The following is a 26,706-nucleotide window of genomic DNA, read 5'->3' on the forward strand; positions in this document are numbered from 1 at the left end:
TCCAGTTTACATCTCGGCCACTCAGGTCATCTATGGGAGTGTCCCTTATGGAGCTCCGGTACCCTTATTTTGCTTGAATTTCCCTCTGGATCAATAAAGTATCTATCTTTCTTTGCATCGAGTGTCCTCCAAAGTTGTCTCCTCCACTTGCGTCTTAGTCCCACCCACCAGAGATGCACGGAGGAAATCAGTTTTAACAGACATGAGACGCGACATTGGCTGATCACGTTCAGCTGTCAATCAGACTAACAGCTGTTTATTTCCACACAAACACGCACTGTATTATTTCTAATCAAACACACAGTTACAGTGTTCAGTCTTGTTGAGATAAGCTTTTGTTTTGTGTGCTCAGTTGTCATTTTATGTATTTCTGTTATTTTTATTAACTGAGGTACAGTGATGTATTTTGATTTACATATGAGATATGCTGTAAGGCCAATGTATGGTGTAAGGGTGATATGTATGCATACTACGTCATCACGTTTTCTTGTCACTCATCGCATCTAGAACTTGTACTGCGCAGTTGTACAGAGTGTGTCAAGTGAGAAGCCACGGAATGAGGGCCGGTGAAATAAACATACTGAAAGGCTAAAGAAAAAGTTCCGTCTCTGTCATCAATCCTCCGAGTTGATCGCTGGTGAAGCTGCAAAGCTCAACACTGGACACAACTATGTTTCACAATTAAGTTGTTTTTCAAAAACAAAAGCGGCAATTTCAACATGTACAGACATCACGTGTCATACCCACGTATAATACGGTCTGTAATAAAGCAAGCCGTTTGTAAATCCGTCAATATTTCATGGAGTTGAGATTATTTTTGTTGAAGTTTATCATTAACCTTCCGCCTGCTCCCATAGAGCGCAGCACGTCCGCTGTCTAACCCAAGATGGCCGCCATGTTGCTCCGCCGGAGAATCCCGCATGAGTCATCTCTCTATATGGCTCTGGGTGGAGCCAAACACTGCAGTCCGTTGATTGGTTGAAGAAATCGTCACTTCCTATGCTACAACAGTAAAAAAAAGAAACCCCGCCATGTTTAAACCATAGACTGTGATCGTTTACGTGTGTTTATCTCTCCTCGCGGCACACAGCCTTCTCTGAGACAAAGCTTGATTTAGTTTTGTTAGAAAGATCTACATGCTAGTGACGAAGTGGATGAACCGCTGGATGTCTTCCAGCGTGGATTTTTTTTTGAGTAGCGTTTTTCTCCTTTTTTGAATTTATTAGTTAGCTGTTAGCTGTTAGCCGCTATCACATGACGCTTTTTACATAAGGCTAACACGCGGGTGGCTGAGGAAACTCAAACAGGATCATGCTTCATCGAACCAGACTATACTGATCCGTACCGGACTGCTGTGTGGACAAGGAGCTTCTTTTTTTTTTGGACATATCTATGGGTAAGGTAACCATGGTAACGGCTCAGTAACTTCCGTTTGAAATATAAACGGGAGTTTTTGGGAGAGAAGTTTCCGCGATTTTTTTCCAAAATGTCTGAAGTTGAGTTGCTGAGAGCTTTCACTGAGCAGAGACTGCCTGCAGCTGCTGAAAAGATTCTGGAGCACTTTGAAAGAACAAAAGCGGAATATGAGGAGGAAATCCGTCGATTAAAACGGGAAACGAAGCAACAACGCCACCTGCTGGATGCTGCTTTCAACCCTCGAGTCTGCCTCCACAGATTAGGTTTGTATTGTTTTTTTATGCTTTTTCATTCCCAGTAAAATGTGAACATTACCTGTTTGTTTGTGAATGTGTTGAATCTCAAGTTGGATGTTTTCAACTCTTGCGAAACCACAAATTTCGCCTCCCTTGCGCTTCATTTTGCCTCCATTTCGTGGTGTTGCACCACAGCTCACGATTCGGATAATGTACATAATATTTGTCCAGAACTTGAATACAAAATGACCAAATCTCAACAAATGGTGAAGACGTCATCTGTGATACTTTTAGAGAGTTAATGTTGTGTACATAAGATCATAAATAACATAGTTAGAAAGGTTTTGTGGAATTTGGCTTCCAGGGACTTTAAAGGCCCTGACACAGCGAGGAGAACGTCGGCCATCGCTCCTGGTTGGACGGTCAGTGAGGGATCGTCACCCTTGTTTTTGTCGCGTGTCCTACTCTGTCAACCCCCGTCAGCCATTTTTTGGCCGACTCGACATTTCATATCAGCATCGGTCAGCGCGGTTGGTGAGAGGAATCTCTCAGTTAGCCATTAGTACGGTTTCTCCTTATCTGTTGCCTTCGCCTCTTCTTTGCCTTTTTTGCTGAAGACCCAGGGCTGATGACACCAGTGACATTTTCAACCTTTTATCAGACATTATTCTGGATTAGTAGACTCCCTATAATACAAGTAAAAATTACCTTCTCTTATCATAATACTCTAACGCCGCCTGCTGGCATGGGGAGTCTGCTTGTTGTCTGCTCTCTCAGGTAGGTAGCTGGCAGTACAGTAAATAATGAGCAGTCTAAATATTTTCTTGGAAGGTCAGATGATCTTCTTGTGATTTAGTTTGCACCTGTAGTGAGTCATGCTGCATTTCTTAAAATAAATCAACGATTCAGAAGTTGTCATTTTAATCAGTTTGGTGCATCCATACATAGTCAGATGAAATTAAAACCTATATTAAAATTACATTAAACATAGAAAACAGGACAAATATGTAACAGAATAAACTATTTCAATTTTAATATTTAACTGAAATAATTTTTCTATGAAATGTTCCAGAACATCTTCTCCATCTGTGCCTCGCTCTCCTGCACTCTCTGTAACCTCATGTCCTCTTTGATGAGGTCCATCAGCTCCCCATTGAAGTCTCTCTCTTTCTCTCCCTGTCTCTGATCAAACCAAATATGTTGAAGCGATGTAACAATAAATTATGCTTCACTCCAGTTTAGCTACTGGAGTCATAGCAAACCATCTGAATGACGGGTATGCCATTGTTAAAGTTGCATGTCCCTTGCGCGCAATGCATCTTGGGAAGGGAAGACTGCAAAGGATCCAACCGTTGGAGCCTCCAAATCGAGAAGAAGGCTGCATTCGAAGGAGCTGCTGAATTGGGACAGCACTTATCACGCCGGTGTGACGCAATCCGACCACTGTCTCAGTGGACTCTGCCCACTGAGACATCTCGTGCATACCCTCTATGAGGTACTGCTATCAGTGGTTTCTTCTGATTTGTAAATTCAGGTTTTTATAACTAAGTATTTCACTGTTTTCACAGATGTGCAGCAGCTGGTGGTGAGTCAAGACGAGGTTTCCCCTGAGCAGCAGGATCTGAGCCCTAGACTGGACCAGAGCGAGCCACCAAACTCAGCACAAATTAAAGATGAAGAGAAGGAACTGTGGGGCAGACAGGAAGGAGAGCAGGAGGAGGTTGATGTCAGCATGTTAACGTTCCAACTTGTCCCTGTGAAGAAGGAAGAAGAAGACGAAGAGAAACCTCAGATCTCACAGCTTCCTGAAAACCAAACTGAAGAGAGCAGAGACATGCAGCATATAAAAACAGAAGCTGACGGAGAGGACTGTGGAGGAGCAGAACCAGGCAGAGACTTTAATCCAAACAGTCATTTACAGCCAGATACTCCTGACAAGACTTCAGACTTCTCTGGATCTGATACTGATTACAGTGGTGATTGGGAGGAGAGAGATGAACCTCAGGAAGGTTTAAAACGTATGAAAAACAAAGATGCACCTGTGAGTAATGTGGTATGTAATACAGCTGAAATATCAGCCAGCTCCTCTGAATGTGCTACAAGCTTCGAACAAAAGAAACGAAAAAAACAACTAGGAATCCAAACAGGAGTGAAACTTTTGAATTGCAAAAAAAACGTCTGTTCACTTTGTAAAAAAAGTTTTTCTTCCCAAGCAGCTGTTGTGATACACATGAGGACCCACACAGGGGAGAAACCTTTCAAGTGTTCAGTTTGTGGTAAAAGATTTGCACAAAGTGCAAGTCTGAATTACCACATGGCAGTTCACTCAGGAGAAAAACCATTTAGCTGTTCAGTTTGTGGTAAAGCATTTACAAGAAGTGGAAAGCTGAAGACCCACATGGCATTTCACTCAGGAGAAAAACCATTTAGCTGTTCAGTTTGTGGTAAAAGATTTACATTAAATAGAACTCTGAAGATCCACATGGCAGTTCACTCAGGAGAGAAAGCATTTAGCTGTTCAGTTTGTGGTAAAAGATTTACACATAATGGACATCTGAAGTACCACATGGCTGTTCACTCAGGAGAGAAACCATTTAGCTGTTCAGTTTGTGGTAAAAGATTTAAACGAAATGTAGATCTGAAGCTCCACATGGCAGTTCACTCGGGAGAGAAACCATTTAGCTGTTCAGTTTGTGGAAAGAGATATACACAAAGTGGAGGTCTGAAGTACCACATGGCTGTTCACTCAGGAGAAAAACCATTTAGCTGTTCAGTTTGTGGTAAAAGATTTACACTAAATAGAACTCTGAAGATCCACATGGCAGTTCACTCAGGAGAGAAACCATTTAGCTGTTCAGTTTGTGGTAAAAGATTTACACATAATGGACATCTGAAGTACCACATGGCAGTTCACTCAGGAGAGAAACCATTTAGCTGTTCAGTTTGTGGTAAAAGATTTAAACGAAATGTAGATCTGAAGTACCACATGGCAGTTCACTCAGGAGAGAAACCATTTAGCTGTTCAGTTTGTGGTAAAAGTTTTATACGAAATGTAGATCTGAAGTACCACATGGCAGTTCACTCAGGAGAGAAACCATTTAGCTGTTCAGTTTGTGGTAAAAGATTTGCACAAAATAGAACTCTGAAGACCCACATGGCAGTTCACTCAGGAGAGAAAACATTTAGCTGTTCAGTTTGTGGCAAAAGATTTACACGTAATGGAAATCTGAAGACCCACCTGGCAGTTCACTCAGGAGAGAAACCATTTTGCTGTTCAGTTTGTGGAAAGAGATTTACACAAAGTGGAAATCTGAAGACCCACATGGCAGTTCACTCAGGAGAGAAACCATTTAGCTGTTCAGTTTGTGGTAAAAGATATCAAGAAAGTAGAAATCTGAAACGCCACCTGGCAGTTCACACATGAGAGAGACCATTGAGTTGTTAATAGTCTAAAAAAATGGTCTCTCAACATGATTTTTCTAAACGTCACATGCTTGTTTGTGAAAGAAGGAAATTTCAAAATGTCTGTAATGCCAAATAATACTTAAAAGGTCACACACATCTTAACGATGTCTAGATTAAAAATAAAAAATAAAACAGACTCCAAAATGTCATATTCAATTTGATCTTTTCAGCAGACAAAGTCACACGATTAAATAAATTCTGCATTCTGAAACAGTAAGTCAAATATGTTGTATTTATTTTGTACGTAAAATATCTCTTTGTTCCAAACAAAATAAATACTTGTTTGCAATATTTCTTTTTTTGTCTTTTGTAAATTGGTTTTGATATTTACTGACCCGTGCTTAATGAAATATTTCTGCTGCTCTGTTTGTGAAAAAATATTTCCAAAAGAACAGATACACATACTGATACACAGAAGATAATTCTTACTTGTGTTCCCTTTGCAGTACAGGATGTGCAAAAAAATGGACCTCTGAGACAATCCTTGGATGTGCATGCAGCCGTGGATCACTGGTAGGTTTATGCCCAGCTCCTGCAGCCACATGTCAAAGTCTCCATGGGTAAGCCACATCCATGCCCTGATGACCTCCAGACCCAACTACTGAAATTCAATATTTTGATATTAACCAGACCTCTACACACATGTACATTTTGTTCAAAATGCTGAAGCCAGACTCTTGCAGATGCAAAACATGTCATCACATAACATCTCTTTTGACATTCTTGCACCGGCTCCCAGTTCAGAATAGACGCACATAAATATCCTTCTTGTGTTGTAAGCTCTTCATGGCTTCACTCCAGTTTACATCTCGGCCCCTCAGGTCATCTATGGGAGCGTCCCTTATGGAGCTCCGGTACCCTTATTTTGCTTGAATTTCCCTCGGGATCAATAAAGAATCTATCTATCTTTCTATCTTTCTTTGCATCGAGTGTCCTCCAAAGTTGTCTCCTCCACTTGCGTCTTAGTCCCGCCCACCAGAGATGCACGGAGGAAATCAGTTTTAACAGACATGAGACGCGACATCAGCTGATCACGTTCAGCTGTCAATCAGACTAACAACTGTTTATGTCCACACAAACACGCACTGTATTATTTCTAATCAAACACACACAGTTACAGTGTTCAGTCTTGTTGAGATAAGCTTTTGTTTTGTGTGCTCAGTTGTCATTTAATGTATTTCTGTTATTAACTGAGGTACAGTGATGTATTTTAATTTACATATGAGATATGCTGTAAGCCCCCTGTATGGTATAAGGGTGATATGTATGCATACTACGTCATCACGTTTTCTTGTCACTCATCGCATCTAGAACTTGTACTGCGCAGTTGTACAGAGTGTGTCAAGTGAGAAGCCACGGAATGAGAGCCGGTGAAATAAACATACTGAAAGGCTAAAGAAAAAGTTCCGTCTCTGTCATCAATCCTCCGAGTTGATCGATGGTGAAGCTGCAAAGCTCAACACTGGACACAACTATGTTTCACAATTAAGTTTGTTTTTCAAAAACAAAAGCGGCAATTTCAACATGTACAAACGTCACGTGTCATACCCACGTATAATACGGTCTTTAATAAAGCAAGCCGTTTGTAAATCCGTCAATATTTCATGGAGTTAAGAGTATTTTTGTTGAAGTTTATCATTAACCTTCCGCCTGCTCCCATAGAGCGCAGCACGTCCGCTGTCTGACCCAAGATGGCCGCCACGTTGCTCCGCCGGAGAATCCCACATGAGTCATCTCTCTATATGGCTGTCCAATATGGAACAATAGATGTATCTTGTTTAAACGTAAGTCCTTATATTATCATGAGTGGGTGGAGAGAGGTATTTGGTCTATTTTACATTTAATGGATTCATGGGGGAATTTGCTTGATTACAATGATTTAATGGTAAAATATAACATGGAATGTACAACTAAACAATATTCAACCGTTATTAAGGCGATTCCTCAAGCAATCATAAATATAGTAAAAGGCAAAAAATAATACCTAAGTTACCTTCACTTTATATAGATGGTATTGAATTTGGGGAGAAGAAGTGCACAAATAAAATTATTTGAAGATTTTTAACATATGAACTCTTCCCAATTCCACTCAAAAGAAATGTTCTTTTAAAAGATTATTCTGTTGATAATATTTCAAGAATTAGGACCGAGTACCTCACTCTCCCCATCTCACCGAAAGCAAAAGAAACACACTTTAAAATAATTAATGACTTGTAATGATTGCAATTTTACAAAAAACTTTTTGGGGTTCGTTTAGAAATTGGATTTCTACAAAAGAACTAAATTTTCCAACTTTAGAATATAACAAAATAAAATTGGGTATTCTAATGGAAGAAAAAAAGAAGAGGAGATTGTATAATGCAATCATTATCTTGGCCAAACAACACATTCATAAATGCAGATTTCTAAAAGTCAAACCACTTTTTCTCATTTTCATGAATGAATTAACAAATTTACAAAAATCAATCATAAAGATTAGAACTAAACAAACTGCTGAACTAACTCAAGGTTTAAAGTCATTGCTTCCAACATAGACCTCAGATATTTGTTTTATGTTCTATTGTTCTATTTGTTCATGGTTCTTGTTTTTTGTTTGTTTGTGTATTAAGTCTTGTTAAGTCAAGCTCGGTCTGTAACTTTCGATGTCAACTGTGATTTTTATAATAGTCAGATTTTGATTATAAATAAAGTGGAGAAAAAAAATATCTCTATATGGCTCTGGGTGGAGCCAAACACTGCAGTCCGTTGATTGGTTGAAGAAATCGTCACTTCCCGTGTTACAACAGTAAAAAAAAACACTCCGCCATGTTTAAACCATAGACTGTGATCGTTTACGTCTGTTTATTTCTCCTCGCGGCACACAGCCTTCTCTGAGACAAAGCTTGATTTAGTTTGGTTAGAAAGATCTACATGCTAGTGACGAAGTGGATGAACCGATGGATGTCTTCCAGCGTGGGTTTTTTTTTTGAGTAGCGTTTTTCTCCTTTGTTGAATTTATTAGTTAGCTGTTAGCGGTTAGCTGCTATCACATGGCGCTTTTTACATAAGACTAACACGCGGGTGGCTGAGGAAACTCAAACGGGATCATGCTTCATCGAACCAGACTGTACTGATCCGTACCGGACTGCTGTGTGGACAAGGAGCTTCTTTTTTTAAGACATATCTATGGGTAAGGTAACCATGGTAACGGCTCAGTAACTTCAGTTGGAAATATAAACGGGAGTTTTTGGGAGAGAAGTTTCCGCGATTTTTTTCCAAAATGTCTGAAGTTGAGTTGCTGAGAGCTTTCACTGAGCAGAGACTGCCTGCAGCTGCTGAAAAGATTCTGGAGCAGTTTGAAAGAACAAAAGCAGAACATGAGGAGGAAATCCGTCGATTAAAACGGGAAACGAAGCAACAACGCCACCTGCTGGATGCAGCTTTCAACCCTCGAGTCTGCCTCCACAGATTAGGTTTGTATTGTTTTTTTATGCTTTTTCATTCCCAGTAAAATGTGAACATTACCCGTTTGTTTGTGAATGTGTTGAATCTCAAGTTGGATGTTTTCAACTCTTGCGAAGCCACAAATTTCGCCTCCCTTGTGCTTCATTTTGCCTCCATTTCGTGGTGTTGCACCACAGCTCACGATTCGGATAATGTACATAATATTTGTCCAGAACTTGAATACAAAATGACCAAATCTCAACAAATGGTGAAGACGTCATCTGTGATACTTTAGACTTAGACTGAACTTCATTGATCCTTTTGGATGACTCCCTCAAGGAAATGTAGGTTCCAGCAGCATATACAATAAAATAAAAATGTAGCAGGTAACAAAAAGTAACAATATAAAGAATAATATAGCATAAATAATAGAACACTCTTCCGTTGGAAAAAATATGCATGGAAGAAGCAGAAAAAAAAAAAATACAAAAAAAGGCAATGATTATTATTTCGATTATTGCACTTGGTTGAGATTATTGCACATACAAGTGAAAGTGTCTATGTGTTATTGCACAATGAGGGTAGAAGGAAAGACGCTCTAACTCCTTCCCCTCTGTCCCGTGTGCTCTAGTCCTCCTCCCCCCAAGTGAGGAGTTGTAGAGCGTGATGGCATGATGGACAAAGGAGTTTTTGAGTCTGTTGGTTCTGCACTTGGGAAGGAGCAGCCTCTCACTGAACCGGCTCCTCTGGTTACTGATGACGGTGTGCAGAGGGTGGCTGGCATTGTCCATAATATCCAGCAGTTTGTCCAGTGTCCTCTTCTCTGCCACCGTCACCAGAGAGTCCGGCCCGCCTGATCAGTTTGTCCAGTCTGGATGTGTGCTGTTTGGATATGCTGCCCCCCCAGCATACCACGGTGTAAAAAAGCACGCTGGAAACCACGGACTGGTAAAACATCCCCAGCAGCTTGCTGCAGATGTTAAAGGACCGCAGTCTCCTTAGGAAGTACATCCTGCTTTGTGTCTTCCCGTACAGGTGGTTGGTGTGTGTTGTCCAGTCCAGTTTATTGTTTAAGAGAGTTAATGTTGTGTACATAAGATCATAAATAACATAGTTAGAAAGGTTTTGTGGAATTTGGCTTCCAGGGACTTTAAAGGCCCTGACACAGTGAGGGATCGTCACCCTTGTTTTTGTGGCGTGTCCCACTCTGTCGACCCCCGTCAGCCATTTTTTTGCCGATTCAACACTTTGTGTCGGCGTCGGTCAGCGCGGTTGGTGAGAGGAATCTCTCTGTTAGCCATTAGTGTGGTTTCTCCTTATCTGTTGCCTTCGCCTCTTCTTTGCCTTTTCTGCTGAAGACCAAGGGCTGACGACACCAGTGACATTTTCAACCTTTTATCAGACATTATTCTGGATTAGTAGACTCCCTATAATAAAAGTAAAAATGGCCTTCTCTTATCATAATACTCTAACGCCGCCTGCTGGCATGGGGAGTGTGCTTGTTGTCTGCTCTCTCAGGTAGGTAGCTGGCAGTACAGTAAATAATGTGCAGTCTAAATATTTTCTTGGAAGGTCAGATGTTCTTCTTGTGATTTAGTTTGCACCTGTATTGAATCATGCTGCATTTCTTAAAATAAATGTCATTTTAATCAGTTTGGTGCATCCATACATAGTCAGATCAAATTAAAACCTATATTAAAATAACATTAAACATAGAAAACATGACAAATATGTAACAGAATAAACTATTTCAATTTGAATATTTCACTGAAATTATTTCTCTATGAAATGTTCCAGAACATCTTCTCCATCTGTGCCTCGCTTTCCTGCGCTCTCTGTAACCTCATGTCCTCTTTGATGAGGTCCATCAGCTCCCCATCGAAGTCCCCTCTCTCTCTTTCTCTCCCTGACTCTGATCAAACCAAATATGTTGAAGCGATGTAACGTTAAATTATGCTTCACTCCAGTTTAGCTACTGGAGTCATAGCAAACCATCTGAATGACGGGGATGCCATTGTTAAAGTTGAATGTCCCTTGCGCGCAATGCATCTTGGGAAGGGAAGACTGCAAAGGATCCAACCGTTTGAGCCTCCAAATCAAGGAGAAGAAGGCTGCATTCGAAGGAGCTGCTGAATTGGGACAGCACTTATCACGCCGGTGTGACGCAATCCGACCACTGTCTCAGTGGACTCTGCCCACTGAGACATCTCGTGCATACCCTCTATGAGGTAGTGCTGTCAGTGGTTTCATCTGATTAGTAAATTCAGGATTTTATAACTTCATGTATTTCACTGTTTTCACAGATGTGCAGCAGCTGGTGGTGAGTCAAGACGAGGTTTCCCCTGAGCAGCAGGATCTGAGCCCTAGACTGGACCAGAGCGAGCCACCAAACTCAGCACAAATTAAAGATGAAGAGAAGGAACTGTGGGGCAGACAGGAAGGAGAGCAGGAGGAGGTTGATGTCAGCATGTTGACATTCCAACTTGTCCCTGTGAAGAAGGAAGAAGACGAAGAGAAACCTCAGATCTCACAGCTTCATGAAAACCAAACTGAAGAGAGCAGAGACACGCAGCATATAAAAACAGAAGCTGACGGAGAGGACTGTGGAGGACCAGAACCAGGAAGAGACTTTAATCCAGACAGTCATTTACAGCCAGATACTCCTGACAAGACTTCAGACTATTCTGGATCTGATACTGATGACAGTGGTGATTGGGAGGAGAGAGATGAACCTCAGGAAGGTTTAAAACTTATGAAAAACAAAGGCGTACCCGTGAGTAATGTGGTATGTAATACAGCTGAAATATCAGTCAGCTCCTCTGAATGTGCTACAAGCTTCGGACAAAAGAAACCAAAAAAACAAAAAAGAATCCAAACGGGAGTGAAACTTTTGAATTGCAAAAAACCCAGCTGTTCACTTTGTAAAAAAAGTTGTTCTTCCCCATCAGCTCTTGTGATACACATGAGGACCCACACAGGGGAGAAACCTTTCAAGTGTTCAGTTTGTGGTAAAAGATTTACACGAAATGGAGATCTGAAGTCCCACATGGCAGTTCACTCAGGAGATAAACCATTCAGTTGTTCAGTTTGTGGTAAAAGATTTACGACAAGTGGAAGCGTGAAGTGCCACATGGCAGTTCACTCAGAAGAGAAACCATTTAGCTGTTCAGTTTGTGGTAAAGGACTTACGACAAGTGGAAGCGTGAAGTACCACATGGCAATTCACTCAGGAGAGAAACCATTTAGCTGTTCAGTTTGTGGTAAAAGATTCATACAAAGTGGAAATTTGAAGATCCACATGGCAGTTCACTCAGGTGAGAAACCATTTAGCTGTTCAGTTTGTGGTAAAACATTTACACAAAATGGAGAGCTGAGGCAACACTCTGCAGTTCACTCAGGAGAGAAACCATTTAGCTGTTCAGTTTGTGGTAAAACATTTACACGAAATGGAGACCTGAGGAGACACTCTGCAGTTCACTCAGGAGAGAAACCAATCAGCTGTTCAGTTTGTGGTAAAAGATTTTCACAAAATGGACATCTGAAGACCCACATGGCAGTTCACTCAGGAGAGAAACCATTTAGCTGTTCAGTTTGTGGTAAAACATTTATACGAAATGGAAGTCTGAAGACCCACATGGCAGTTCACTCAGGAGAGAAACCATTTAGCTGTTCAGTTTGTGATAAAACATTTACACGAAATGGAAGTCTGAAGGCCCACATGGCAGTTCACTCAGGAGAGAAACCATTTAGCTGTTCAGTTTGTGATAAAAGATTTGCACAAAATGGAAATCTGAAGACCCACATGGCAGTTCACTCAGGAGAGAAACCATTTAGCTGTTCAGTTTGTGGTAAAAGGTTTGCACTAAATGGAACTCTGAAGAACCACATGGCAGTTCACTCAGGAGAGAAACCATTTGGCTGTTAAGTTTGTGGTAAAAGATTTGAACGAAATGTAGGAGAGAAACCATTTAGCTGTTCAGTTTGTGGTAAAAGATTTGCACAAAATGGAATTCTGAAGACCCACATGGCAGTTCACTCAGGAGAGAAACCATTTAGCTGTTCAGTTTGTGGTAAAAGATATAAAGAAAGTAAAACTCTTAAACGCCAACTGGCAGTTCACACATGAGAGAAACCATTGAGTTGTTAATAGTAAAAAAAAAAAAGGTTTCTCAACATGATTTTTCTAAACGTCACATGCTTGTTTGTGAAAGAAGGAAATTATAAAATGTCTGTAATGCCAAATAATACTTGTAGGAATCTATTAAAAAGGTCAGACACATCTTAATGATGTCTAGATTAAAAATAAAAAATAAAACAGACTCCAAAATATGTCTTCTTCAGTTTGATCTTTACAGCAGACAAAGTCACACGATTAAATAAATTCTGCATTCTGAAACAGTAATTCAAATTTGTATTTGTTTTGTACGTAAAATATCTCTTTGTTCCAAACAAAATAAATTCTTGTTTGCAATATTTCTTTTTGTGTTTTGTAAATTGGTCTTGGTATTTACTGACCTGCTCACAGAGTGCTTAATGACATATTTCAGCTGCTCTGATTGTGAAAAAATATTTCCAAAAGAACAGATACACATACTGATACACAGAAGATAATTCTTACTTGTGTTCCCTTTGCAGTACAGGATGTGCAAAAAAAATGGAGCTCTGAGACAACCCTTGGATGTGCATGCAGCCAGGGGCAGCCGTGGATCACCGGTAGGTTTATGCCCAGCTCCTGCAGCCACATGTCAAAGTCTCCTTGGGTAAGCCACATCCATGCCCTGATGACCTCCAGACCCAACTACTGAAATTCAATATTTTGATATTAACCAGACCTCTACACGCATGTACATTTTGTTCAAAATGCTGAAGCCAAACTCTTGCAGATGCAAAATATGTCATCACATAACACCTCTTTTGACATTCTTGCACCGGCTCCCAGCTCAGAATAGACGCACGTAAATATCCTGCTTGTGTTTTAAGCCCTTCATGGCTTCACTCCAGTTTACATCTCGGCCCGTCAGGTCATCTATGGGAGCGTCCCGTATGGAGCTCCGGTTCCCTTATTTTGCTTGAATTTCCGACGCTAAAATTCCTCGGGATCAATAAAGTGTCTATCTTTCTATCTTTCTATCTTTCTTTGCATCGAGTGTCCTCCAAAGTTGTCTCCTCCACTTGCGTCTTAGTCCCGCCCACCAGAGATGCACGGAGGAAACGAAGCCGATGAGAGAGGACGGAGGAAATCAGCTTTAAGACACATGACACGTCGTTTCCTCGACAGCGTCACATGACGCGACATCAGCTGATCACGTTCATTTGTCAATCAGCCGAACAGCTGTTTATGTCCACACAAACACGCACTGTATTATTTCTCATCCAACACACACTGTATTATTTCTAATCAAACACACACAGTTACAGTGTTTAGTGTCTATACCTGACAACAAACACCTGAAGAACAACCTGCAGTCTACTCATAACCAAAAGGACAGTTTCTACTGACTAAAATATTTAATTGTGAATTGTCTATAATTATTAATTATTATCAAACAGTTTGGACTTAACCTAGCCTGTATTTAGACAACGAACTCTGCATTTTATAGCAAAATCGGTTTTTACTATGTAGAACCTTTTTTAAGCACGTTGGCTTCATGGACTGATAATCGTTATCCCATAGAAGGAAGTTTTGACGAACACAAACTCGATCTGATTCGTGGTTATTTAGTTGACAATACTTCTGTTTGTGATCCAATGTGGGACAAAGAATACATGCTGTCTGTATTCAAAGCGTGGGAGTTGATGAGTTCTCAGTGGCCCGGCAACATTAAAATTAATGACAAGGGGAAACTTAGAACCAACAAACACGTTGACTTTACGATGGTTCAAGCTGGTGTCAATGACATACAAGATGCCTGCTCTGATGTTACAGAGGGACAACATTCCAAGAAGTTAACACATGCAGTATCACATGTACCACACATAGCTTTTGCAGCCGGACAGTCTGGCGACGATGACATTTGTGAGTGGCTGATAGCTCAATCAGTGCTGACTGACAGAGACTTGGGGAAGAATCCCTGTACGCGTAATGCGATTCCTACAATCGTGTTCCCATTCAAGCAGACGGTGTCAGGTGAAGAAAAAGCCTGGAGAATGACATGCATTATTTTATGGTTAAAGAATGGTCGAAAGGTTTTTGAATCTATAGAGAGACGGCATTCTGGTAACACATCACTCATTATTAAGGAACAAATGGCCTACACCTCTGAATGTATAAGGAGTGAATTTAAAAAGATTTTCTCCTTGTTGAAAACAGGACAGGACATTGATCCTGTCGCAAAGAAGCTGTTTTGCGACAGGATCAAGATGACCAAAAGAAAAGGATTGATTTTCAAAAATCACTTGATTCAAAACTTTTAAAAACATCTTGCAAATTTAAGTAAAGAGATAAGGTTTTTGTCTCCTGTAAGCGAGTTTATGGTCTATGAGTTGTATCTGTAATTTTCAACCACTCTTCTAACATTTTTATGTTATTTGGGTCAAGTTAAAATAATTTAGATTTCTTATAGGTATAAGACATGGACCATACTCTTGTAGAAGGTGATGGTGAGCGCCTTTTTTAGGAAAACCAAGATTTGGTTCCCCTAAAGAAAAACATGTTACATAGACAGACAGACAGACAGACAGACAGACAGACAGACAGACAGATAGATAGATAGATAGATAGATAGATACTTTATTGATCCCGAGGGAAAGCTTTTATCAGTCTTCAGCTTATTGCTGTAACGCTATCATTCGTTTTTCTTTACTTTTATTTTGTAGAAAAACTCTCCCTTCTTCCTGTCGTAGTTGGTTCGGGGTGGAGCCAAACACTGCAGTCCGTTGATTGGTTGAAGAAATCGTCACTTCCCGTGTTACAACAGTAAAAAAAAAACACTCCGCCATGTTTAAACCATAGACTGTGATCGTTTACGTGTGTTTATTTCTCCTCGCGGCACACAGCCTTCTCTGAGACAAAGCTTGATTTAGTTTTGTTAGAAAGATCTACATGCTAGTGACGAAGTGGATGAACCGCTGGATGTCTTCCAGCGTGGGTTTGTCTCCTTTGTTGAATTTATTAGTTAGCTGTTAGTGGTTAGCTGCTATCACATGGCGCTTTTTACATAAGGCTAACACGCGGGTGGCTGAGGAAACTCAAACGGGATCAGTCTTCATCGAACCAGACTGTACTGATCCGTACCGGACTGCTGTGTGGACAATGAGCTTTTTTTTTAAAGGCATATCTATGGGTAAGGTAACCATGGTAACGGCTCAGTAACTTCAGTTTGAAATATAAACGGGAGTTTTTGGGAGAGAAGTTTCCGCGATTTTTTTCCAAAATGTCTGAAGTTGAGTTGCTGAGAGCTTTCACCGAGCAGAGACTGCCTGCAGCTGCTGAAAAGATTCTGGAGCACTTTGAAAGAACAAAAGCGGAATATGAGGAGGAAATCCGTCGATTAAAACGGGAAACGAAGCAACAACGCCACCTGCTGGATGCTGCTTTCAACCCTCGAGTCTGCCTCCACAGATTAGGTTTGTATTGTTTTTTTATGCTTTTTCATTCCCAGTAAAATGTGAACATTACCCATTTGTTTGTGAATGTGTTGAATCTCAAGTTGGATGTTTTCAACTCTTGCGAAGCCACAAATTTCGCCTCCCTTGCGCTTCATTTTGCCTCCATTTCGTGGTGTTGCACCACAGCTCACGATTCGGATAATATACATAATATTTGTCCAGAACTTGAATACAAAATGACCAAATCTCAACAAATGGTGAAGACGTCATCTGTGATACTTTAAGAGAGTTAATGTTGTGTACATAAGATCATAAATAACATAGTTAGACACGTTTTGTGGAATTTGGCTTCCAGGGACTTTAAAGGCCCTGACACAGCGAGGAGAACATCGGCCATCGCTCCTGGTTGGACGGTCAGTGAGGGATCGTTGCCCTTGTTTTTGTGGCGTGTCCTGATCTGTCGACCCCAGTCAGCCATTTTTTGGCCGATTCAACACTTTGTGTCGTCGTCGGTCAGCGCGGTTGGTGAGAGGAATCTCTCTGTTAGCCATTAGTACGGTTTCTCCTCATCTGTTGCCTTCGTCTCTTCTTTGCTTTTTCTGCTGAAGACCAAGATCTGACGACACCAGTGACATTTTCAACCTTTTATCAGACATTATTCTGGATTAGTAGACTCCCTATAATACAAGTAAAAATGGGCTTCTCTTATCATAATACTCTAGCGCTGCCTGCTGGCATGGGGAGTCTGCTTGTTGTCTGCTCTCTCAGGTAGGTAGCTGGCAGTACAGTAAATAATGTGCAGTCTAAATATTTTCTTGGAAGGTCAGATGATCTTCTTGTGATCTAGTTTGCACCTCTAGTGAATCATGCTGCATTTCTTAAAATAAATTAATCAACGATTCAGAAGTTGTCATTTTAATCAGTTTGGTGCATCCAGATCAAATTCAAACCTATATTAAAATAACATTAAACATAGAAAACATGACAAATATGTAACAGAATAAAGTATTTCAATTTGAATATTTCACTGAAATTATTTTTCTATGAAATGTTCCAGAACATCTTCTCCATCTGTGCCTCGCTCTCCTGCGCCCTCTGTAACCTCATGTCCTCTTTGATGAGGTCCATCAGCTCCCCATCGAAGTCCCTCTCTCTCTTTCTCTCCCTGACTCTGATCAAACCAAATATGTTGAAGCGATGTAACGTTAAATTATGCTTCACTCCAGTTTAGCTACTGGAGTCATAGCAAACCATCTGAATGACGGGGATGCCATTGTTAAAGTTGAATGTCCCTTTCGCGCAATGCATCTTGGGAAGGGAAGACTGCAAAGGATCCAACCGTTGGAGCCTCCAAATCGAGGATAAGAAGGCTGCATTCGAAGGAGCTGCTGAATTGGGACAGCACTTATCACGCCGGTGTGACGCAATCCGACCACTGTCTCAGTGGACTCTGCCCACTGAGACATCTCGTGCATACCCTCTATGAGGTAGTGCTGTCAGTGGTTTCATCTGATTAGTAAATTCAGGTTTTAAAACTTCATGTATTTCACTGTTTTCACAGATGTGCAGCAGCTGGTGGTGAGTCAAGACAAGGTTTCCCCTGAGCAGCAGGATCTGAGCCTTAGACTGGACCAGAGCGAGCCACCAAACTCAGCACAAATTAAAGATGAAGAGAAGGAACTCTGGGGCAGACAGGAAGGAGAGCAGGAGGAGGTTGATATCAGCATGTTCACATTCCAACATGTCCCTGTGAAGAAGGAAGAAGAAGACGAAGAGAAACCTCAGATCTCACAGCTTCCTGAAAACCAAACTGAAGACAGCAGAGACACGCAGCATATAAAAACAGAAGCTGACGGAGAGGACTGTGGAGGACCAGAACCAGGAAGAGACTTTAATCCAGACAGTCATTTACAGCCAGATACTCCTGACAAGACTTCAGACTATTCTGGATCTGATACTGATGACAGTGGTGATTGGGAGGAGAGAGATGAACCTCAGGAAGGTTTAAAACTTATGAAAAACAAAGGCGTACACATGAGTAATGTGGTATGTAATACAGCTAAAATATCAGTCAGCTCCTCTAAATGTGCTACAAGCTTCGGACAAAAGAAACCAAAAAAACAAAAAAGAATCCAAACGGGAGGGAAACTTTTGAATTGCAAAAAACCCAGCTGTTCACTTTGTAAAAAAAGTTGTTCTTCCCCATCAGCTCTTGTGATGCACATGAGGACCCACACAGGGGAGAAACCTTTCAAGTGTTCAGTTTGTGGTAAAAGATTTACACAAAGTGGAAGTTTGTCTTACCACATGGCAGTTCACTCAGGAGATAAACCATTTAGCTGTTCAGTTTGTGGTAAAGAATTTATAAGAAGTGGAAATTTGAAGATCCACATGGCAGTTCATTCAGAAGAGAAACCATTTAGCTGTTCAGTTTGTGGTAAAAGATTTACACATAGTGGAAGTTTGTATTACCACATGGCAGTTCACTCAGGCGAGAAACCATTTAGCTGTTCAGTTTGTGGTAAAAGATTTACACATAATGGACATCTGAACTACCACATGGCAGTTCACTCAGGCGAGAAACCATTTAGCTGTTCAGTTTGTGGTAAAAGATTTACACGTAATGACACTCTGAAGTACCACATGGCAGTTCACTCAGGAGAGAAACCTTTTAGCTGTTCAGTTTGTGGTAAAAGATATAAAATAAGTAAAAATCTGAAACGCCACCTGGCAGTTCACACATGAGAGAAACCATTGAGTTATTCATAGTCTTAAAAAATGCTCTCTCAACATGATTTTTCCAAAGTCACATGCTTGTTTGTGAAAGACGGAAATTTCAAAATGTTTGTAATGCCAATTATTTCCTGTAGGAATCTCTTAAAAAGGTCAGACACATCTTAACGATGTTTAGATAAAAAAAAACACAAAACAGTTTGATCTTTACAGCAGACAAAGTCACATGATTAAATAAATTCTGCATTCTGAAACAGTTATTCAAATATGTTGTATTTGTTTTGTATGTAAAATATCACTTTCTTCCAAACAAAATAAATTCTTGTTTGCAATATTTCTTTTTGTGTTTTTTAAATTGGTGCAAAAAAAAATGGAGCTCTGAGACAACCCTTGGATGTGCATGCAGCCAGGGGCAGCCGTGGATCACTGGTAGGTTTATGCCCAGCTCCTGCAGCCACATGTCAAAGTCTCCTTGGGTAAGCCACATCCATGCCCTGATGACCTCCAGACCCAACTACTGAAATTCAATATTTTGATATTAACCAGACCTCTACACACATGTACATTTTGTTCAAAATGCTGAAGCCAGACTCTTGCAGATGCAAAACATTTCATCACATAACACCTCTTTTGACATTCTTGCACCGGCTCCCAGCTCAGAATAGACGCACGTAAATATCCTGCTTGTCTTTTAAGCCCTTCATGGCTTCACTCCAGTTTACATCTCGGCCCTCAGGTCATCTATGGGAGCGTCCCTTATGGAGCTCCGGTACCCTTATTTTGCTTGAATTTCCCTCGGGATCAATAAAGTATCTATCTGTCTTGCTATCTTTCTTTGCATCGAGTGTCCTCCAAAGTTGTCTCCTCCACTTGCGTCTTAGTCCCGCCCACCAGAGATGCACGGAGGAAACGAAGCCGATGAGAGAGGACGGAGGAAATCAGCTTTAAGACACATGAGACGTCGTTTCCTCGACAGCGTCACATGACGCGACGTCAGCTGATCACGTTCAGCTGTAATCAGCCGAACAGCTGTTTATGTCCACACAAACACGCACTGTATTATTTCTCATCCAACACACACACTGTATTATTTCTAATCAAACACACACAGTTACAGTGTTTAGTGTCTTTACCTGACAACAAACACCTGAAGAACAACCTGCAGTCTACTCATAACCAAAAGCACAGTTTCTACTGACTAAAAGATTTCATTGTGAATTGTCTATAATTTTTGATTATTATTAAACAGTTTGGACTTAACCTAGCCTGTATTTAGACAACGAATTCTGTATTTTATAAACACAGATATTTATGTGTCAGGATACTGAAAATGATTGATTGATTTATGTTGTCTTATTTTATATATTGTGTCTAAAAAGTCTCGAGCAATCACAATTTTATGATCATACCATCCAAGAAACAAAATTTAGATTTCAAAAAATGTCAAAACAAAATTATTACAGACTGTATTTATGTTGCAGCATATAAAATGTGCATGCCTGTTTGTTGTTTAGTACATGTCAATATACATATAAACATTTATATATCTTAATTCCTTTTGAAATTTTATATTGTTTATTAGACCTAACTAACTACTAATAAGTAACATACTAAAATTGCTTTATGAAATATAACTTGTACAAGCTATTTCCCTTGAAAACTTTTTCATTAACTTCATTAAACCTCAAATACATTAGATCATGGGGAATCACAATAGTAAAGATTCAACAAATACTTTACCCAGTATCAAATATAAAACTGTGCTTGATTTGCCCAGGACAGAACGTAAAGCTATGAAAGCCTTGTTAAAAGCCAATCCCAACTTAACTCTTTTACCTGACAAACCTGTCAAAAATATGACCCCGAGGGAATGGATTCAGAGCAAAATCGGTTTTTACTATGTAGAACCTTTTTTAAGCACGTTGGCTTCATGGACTGATAATCGTTATCCCATAGAAGGAAGTTTTGAAGAACACAAACTCGATCTGATTCGTGGTTATTTAGTGGACAATACTTCTGTTTGTGATCCAATGTGGGACAAAGAATACATGCTGTCTGTATTCAAAGCGTGGGAGTTGATGAGTTCTCAGTGGCCCGGCAACGTTAAAATTAATTACAAGGGGAAACTTAGAACCAACAAACACGTTGACTTTACGATGGTTCAAGCTGGTGTCAATGACATACAAGATGCCTGCTCTGATGTTACAGAGGGACAACATTCCAAGAAGTTAACACATGCAGTATCACATGTACCACACATAGCTTTTGCAGCCGGACAGTCTGACGACGATGACATTTGTGAGTGGCTGATAGCTCAATCAGTGCTGACTGACAGAGACTTGGGGAAGAATCCCTGTACGCGTAATGCGATTCCTACAATCGTGTTCCCATTCAAGCAGACGGTGTCAAGTGAAGAAAAAGCCTGGAGAATGACTTGCATTTTTTTATGGTTAAAGAATGGTCGAAAGGTTTTTGAATCTATAGAGAGACGGCATTCTGGTAACACATCACTCATTATTAAGGAACAAATGGCCTACACCTCTGAATGTATAAGGAGTGAATTTAAAAAGATTTTCTCCTTGTTGAAAACAGGACAGGACATTGATCCTGTCGCAAAGAAGCTGTTTTGCGACAGGATCAAGATGACCAAAAGAAAAGGATTGATTTTCAAAAATCACTTGATTCAAAACTTTTAAAAACATCTTGCAAATTTAAGTAAAGAGATAAGGTTTTGGTCTCCTGTAAGCGAGTTTATGGTCTATGAGTTGTATCTGTAATTTTCAACCACTCTTCTAACATTTCTATGTTATTTGGGTCAAGTTAAAATAATTTTGATTTCTTATAGGTATAAGACATGGACCATACTCTTGTAGAAGGTGATGGTGAGCGCCTTTTTTAGGAAAACCAAGATTTGGTTCCCCGAAAGAAAAACATGTTACATAAAAAAAAGGGGGAACTGATAGATCTCTTGTAGAGATGATTTTGCTGTTCGCAGACTACGATTTATTCTGAGAAGATATTACCATATGTGAAGAGAAACACGATATGTGAGGTATCATAAAAGTATAATGTATGGCCTCAGTTGACAGTACAATGATAAAGTGTTCCTCAAATAGAGGATTGACTTTTAAAGAGTAAAGGTAATGTGATTCTTCATACCACGTACAGAAATATCTAAAGTGGGATGGAATTTGTGACATCTGTTGTGCTATATATAAGGGCTCCACACTACACACTCATCAATAAACCGTCTATCTCTCAGCCTGCACAGAGTGTCAGTGTTGTCTGTTAGATCAGAACCACGGCCGTAATATGCTGCGTTAAAATTATCCAGTCTGTTGATAGATTCAGCTTTAGGGACATTTATATTATTCAACCCATCACTCCCAGATGTTCATCATCTGTTTAAATGTCCGACGCTCCGTTTAGCGTCTTTTTAATGTCCGTCTTTTCTCCGGTATTAAACTCTGCTCATGTTGAGAAGTTCCACTTAAGTCCAATCCTGTGCAGCGTCCAATCAATGAGTGATATACGAGAAGGGGGCGTGTCTGTCAGTGAAAAGACTTCCGTGCAGTCAACTTCCGAGCAGTTGGCTCTTGTGTCTCCTCGGTCATCGCTCCTCGGATCAGCCTCCTCTCTCCTCCGTTCGCTATAAGAGCTTTGGGACGATCGAAATTTATTAGTTAGCTGTTAACGGTTAGCTGCTATCACATGGCACTTTTTACATAAGGCTAACACGTGGGTGGCTGAGGAAACTCAAACGGGATCAGTCTTCATCGAACCAGACTGTACTGATCCGTACCGGACTGCTGTGTGGAAAAGGAGCTTCTTTTTTTTAAGGCATATCTATGGGTAAGGTAACCATGGTAACGGCTCAGTAACTTCAGTTTGAAATATAAACGGGAGTTTTTGAGAGAGAAGTTTCCGCGATTTTTTTCTATAATGTCTGAAGTTGAGTTGCTGAGAGCTTTCACCGAGCAGAGACTGCCTGCAGCTGCTGAAAAGATTCTGGAGCAGTTTGAAAGAACAAAAGCGCAATATGAGGAGGAAATCCGTCGATTAAAACGGGAAGCGAAGCAACAACGCCACCTGCTGGATGCTGCTTTCAACCCTCGAGTCTGCCTCCACAGATTAGGTTTGTATTGTTTTTTTTATGCTTTTTCATTCCCAGTAAAATGTGAACATTACTCGTTTGTTTGTGAATGTGTTGAATCTCAAGTTGGATGTTTTCAACTCTTGCGAAGCCACAAATTTCGCCTTCCTTGCGCTTCATTTTGCCTCCATTTCGTGGTGTTGCACCACAGCTCATGATTCGGATAATGTACATAATATTTGTCCAGACTATTTCTCCATATAATACAAGTAAAAATGGCCTTCTCTTATCATAATACTCTAACGCCGCCTGCTGGCATGGGGAGTCTGCTTGTTGTCTGCTCTCTCAGGTAGGTAGCTGGCAGTACAGTAAATAATGTGCAGTCTAAATATTTTCTTGGAAGGTCAGATGTTCTTCTTGTGATTTAGTTTGCACCTGTAGTGAATCATGCTGCATTTCTTAAAATAAATGAATCAACGATTCAGAAGTTGTCATTTTAATCAGTTTGGTGCATCCATACATAGTCAGATCAAATTAAAACCTATATTAAAATTACATTAAACATAGAAAACAGGACAAATATGTAACAGAATAAACTATTTCAATTTGAATATTTAACTGAAATTATTTCTCTATGAAATGTTCCAGAACATCTTCTCCATCTGTGCCTCGCTCTCCTGCGCTCTCTGTAACCTCATGTCGTCTTTGATGATCAGCTCCCCATCGAAGTCCCCTCTCTCTCTTTCTCTCCCCGACTCTGATCAAACCAAATATGTTGAAGCGATGTAACGTTAACTTATGCTTCACTCCAGTTTAGCTACTGGAGTCATAGCAAACCATCTGAATGATGGGGATGCCATTGTTAAAGTTGAATGTCCCTTGCACACAATGCATCTTGGGATGGGAAGACTGCAAAGGATCCAACCGTTTGAGCCTCCAAATCAAGGAGAAGAAGGCTGCATTCGAAGGAGCTGCTGAATTGGGACAGCACTTATCACGCCGGTGTGACTCAATCCGACCACTGTCTCAGTGGACTCTGCCCACTGAGACATCTCGTGCATACCCTCTATGAGGTAGTGCTATCAGTGGTTTCATCTGATTAGTAAATTCAGGTTTTTATAACTTCATGTATTTCACTGTTTTCACAGATGTGCAGCAGCTGGTGGTGAGTCAAGACAAGGTTTCCCCTGAGCAGCAGGATCTGAGCCTTAGACTGGACCAGAGCGAGCCACCAAACTCAGCACAAATTAAAGATGAAGAGAAGGAACTCTGGGGCAGACAGGAAGGAGAGCAGGAGGAGGTTGATATCAGCATGTTCACATTCCAACATGTCCCTGTGAAGAAGGAAGAAGAAGACGAAGAGAAACCTCAGATCTCACAGCTTCCTGAAAACCAAACTGAAGACAGCAGAGACACGCAGCATATAAAAACAGAAGCTGACGGAGAGGACTGTGGAGGACCAGAACCAGGAAGAGACTTTAATCCAGACAGTCATTTACAGCCAGATACTCCTGACAAGACTTCAGACTATTCTGGATCTGATACTGATGACAGTGGTGATTGGGAGGAGAGAGATGAACCTCAGGAAGGTTTAAAACTTATGAAAAACAAAAGCGTACCCATGAGTAATGTGGTATGTAATACAGCTAAAATATCAGTGAGCTCCTCTGAATGTGCTACAAGCTTTGGACAAAAGAAACCAAAACAAAAAGGAATCCAAACAAGAGTGAAACTTTTGAATTTAAAAAAATCCAGCTGTTCACTTTGTCAAAAAAGTTATTGTTCCCCAGCAGTTCTTGTGGTACACATGAGGACCCACACAGGGGAGAAACCTTTCAAGTGTTCAGTTTGTGGTAAAAGATTTACACAAAGTGGAACTCTGAAGACCCATATGGCAGTTCACTCAGGAGAGAAACCATTCAGTTGTTCAGTTTGTGGTAAAAGATTTAAACGAAATGGAGAGCTGAGGCAACACTCTACAGTTCACTCAGGAGAGAAACCATTTAGCTGTTCAGTTTGTGGTCAAAGATTTACACTAAATGGAACTCTGAAGACCCACATGGCAGTTCACTCAGGAGAGAAACCATTTAGCTGTTCAGTTTGTGGTCAAAGATTTACACTAAATGGAACTCTGAAGACCCACATGGCAGTTCACTCAGGAGATAAACCTTTTAGCTGTTCAGTTTGTGGTAAAACATTTAAACGAAATGGAGCGCTGAGGAAACACTCTGCAGTTCACTCAGGAGAGAAACTATTTAGCTGTTCAGTTTGTGGTAAAAGATTTACAGAAAATGGAACTCTGAAGATCCACATGGCATTTCACTCAGGAGAGAAACCATTTAGCTGTTCAGTTTGTGGTAAAACATTTACACGAAATGGAGCGCTGAGGAAACACTCTGCAGTTCACTCAGGAGAGAAACCATTTAGCTGTTCAGTTTGTGGTAAAAGATTTAGAGAAAATGGAACTCTGAAGATCCACATGGCATTTCACTCAGGAGAGAAACCATTTAGCTGTTCAGTTTGTTGTAAAACATTTACACGAAATGGAGACCTGAGGAAACACTCTGCAGTTCACTCAGGAGAGAAACCATTCAGCTGTTCAGTTTGTGGAAAGAGATTTAAACGAAGTGGAGGTCTGAAGACCCACATGGTTGTTCACTCAGGAGAGAAACCATTTAGCTGTTCAGTTTGTGGTAAAAGATTTAAACGAAATGTAGATCTGAAGCTCCACATGACAGTTCACTCGGGAGAGAAACCATTTAGCTGTTCAGTTTGTGGAAAGAGGTATTCACAAAGTGGAGGCCTGAAGTACCACATGGCTGTTCACTCAGATTAAAAATAATAAACAAAACAGACTCCAAAATATGTCTTCTTCAGTTTGATCTTTTCAGCAGACAAAGTCACACAATTAAATAAATTCTGCATTCTGAAACAGTAATTAAAATATGTTGTATTTGTTTTGTACGTAAAATATCTCTTTGTTCCAAACAAAATAAATTCTTGTTTGCAATATTTCTTTTTGTGTTTTATAAATTGGTCTTGATATTTACTGACCTGCTCACAGAGTGCTTAATGAAATATTTCAGCTGCTCTGTTTGTGAACAAAATATTTCCAAGAGAAGAGATGCACAGAAGATAGTCCTTACTTGTGTTCCCTTTGCAGTACAGGATGTGAAAAAAAATGGAGCTCTGAGACAATCCTTGGATGTGCATGCAGCCAGGGGCAGCCGTGGATCACTGGTAGGTTTATGCCCAGCTCCTGCAGCCACATGTCAAAGTCTCCTTGGGTAAGCCACATCCATGCCCTGATGACCTCCAGACCCAACTACTGAAATTCAATATTTTGATATTAACCAGACCTCTACACACATGTACATTTTGTTCAAAATGCTGAAGCCAGACTCTTGCAGATGCAAAACATGTCATCACATAACATCTCTTTTGACATTCTTGCACCGGCTCCCAGCTCAGAATAGACGCACGTAAATATCCTGCTTGTGTTTTAAGCCCTTCATGGCTTCACTCCAGTTTACATCTCGGCCCCTCAGGTCATCTATGGGAGCGTCCCTTATGGAGCTCCGGTTCCCTTTTTTTGCTTGAATTTCCGACGCTAAAATTCCTCGGGATCAATAAAGTATCTATCTATCTATCTTTCTATCTTTCTTTGCATCGAGTGTCCTCCAAAGTTGTCTCCTCCACTTGCGTCTTAGTCCCGCCCACCAGAGATGCACGGAGGAAACGAAGCCGATGAGAGAGGACGGAGGAAATCAGCTTTAAGACACATGACACGTC

The 26,706-nt window shown here is 40.5% G+C and overlaps 2 protein-coding genes and 1 long non-coding RNA gene across 3 annotated transcripts; all 3 read left to right on the top strand.

Annotated features, from left to right (window-relative positions):
• Positions 1–1,035: 1,035 nt before the first annotated feature.
• Positions 1,036–4,041, top strand: LOC306833261 (uncharacterized protein; the record flags this gene model as incomplete). Its single annotated transcript, XM_079358408.1, has 2 exons — positions 1,036–1,679; positions 3,221–4,041. Coding segments are annotated over exons 1-2 (1,014 nt in total), but the record flags the coding sequence as incomplete, so codon positions are not given.
• Positions 4,042–7,910: 3,869 nt separating this feature from the next.
• LOC306836211 lies at positions 7,911–11,644 on the top strand. Its single transcript, XR_013780747.1, has 2 exons — positions 7,911–8,569; positions 10,844–11,644. It is a non-coding gene; the product is annotated as an uncharacterized lncRNA (long non-coding RNA).
• A 10,774-nt stretch (positions 11,645–22,418) lies between these two features.
• Positions 22,419–25,750, top strand: LOC306833350 (uncharacterized protein; the record flags this gene model as incomplete). Its single annotated transcript, XM_079358559.1, has 3 exons — positions 22,419–22,956; positions 24,063–24,510; positions 24,604–25,750. Exons 1-3 carry the CDS (start codon positions 22,764–22,766, stop codon positions 25,748–25,750), a joined length of 1,788 nt encoding a protein of 595 aa, XP_079214685.1. The 5' UTR covers positions 22,419–22,763.
• Positions 25,751–26,706: the final 956 nt, after the last annotated feature.

Source organism: Symphodus melops (assembly GCF_947650265.1).
Source record: "Symphodus melops genome assembly, chromosome: 1".
Classification (NCBI taxonomy): Eukaryota; Metazoa; Chordata; class Actinopteri; order Labriformes; family Labridae; genus Symphodus; species Symphodus melops.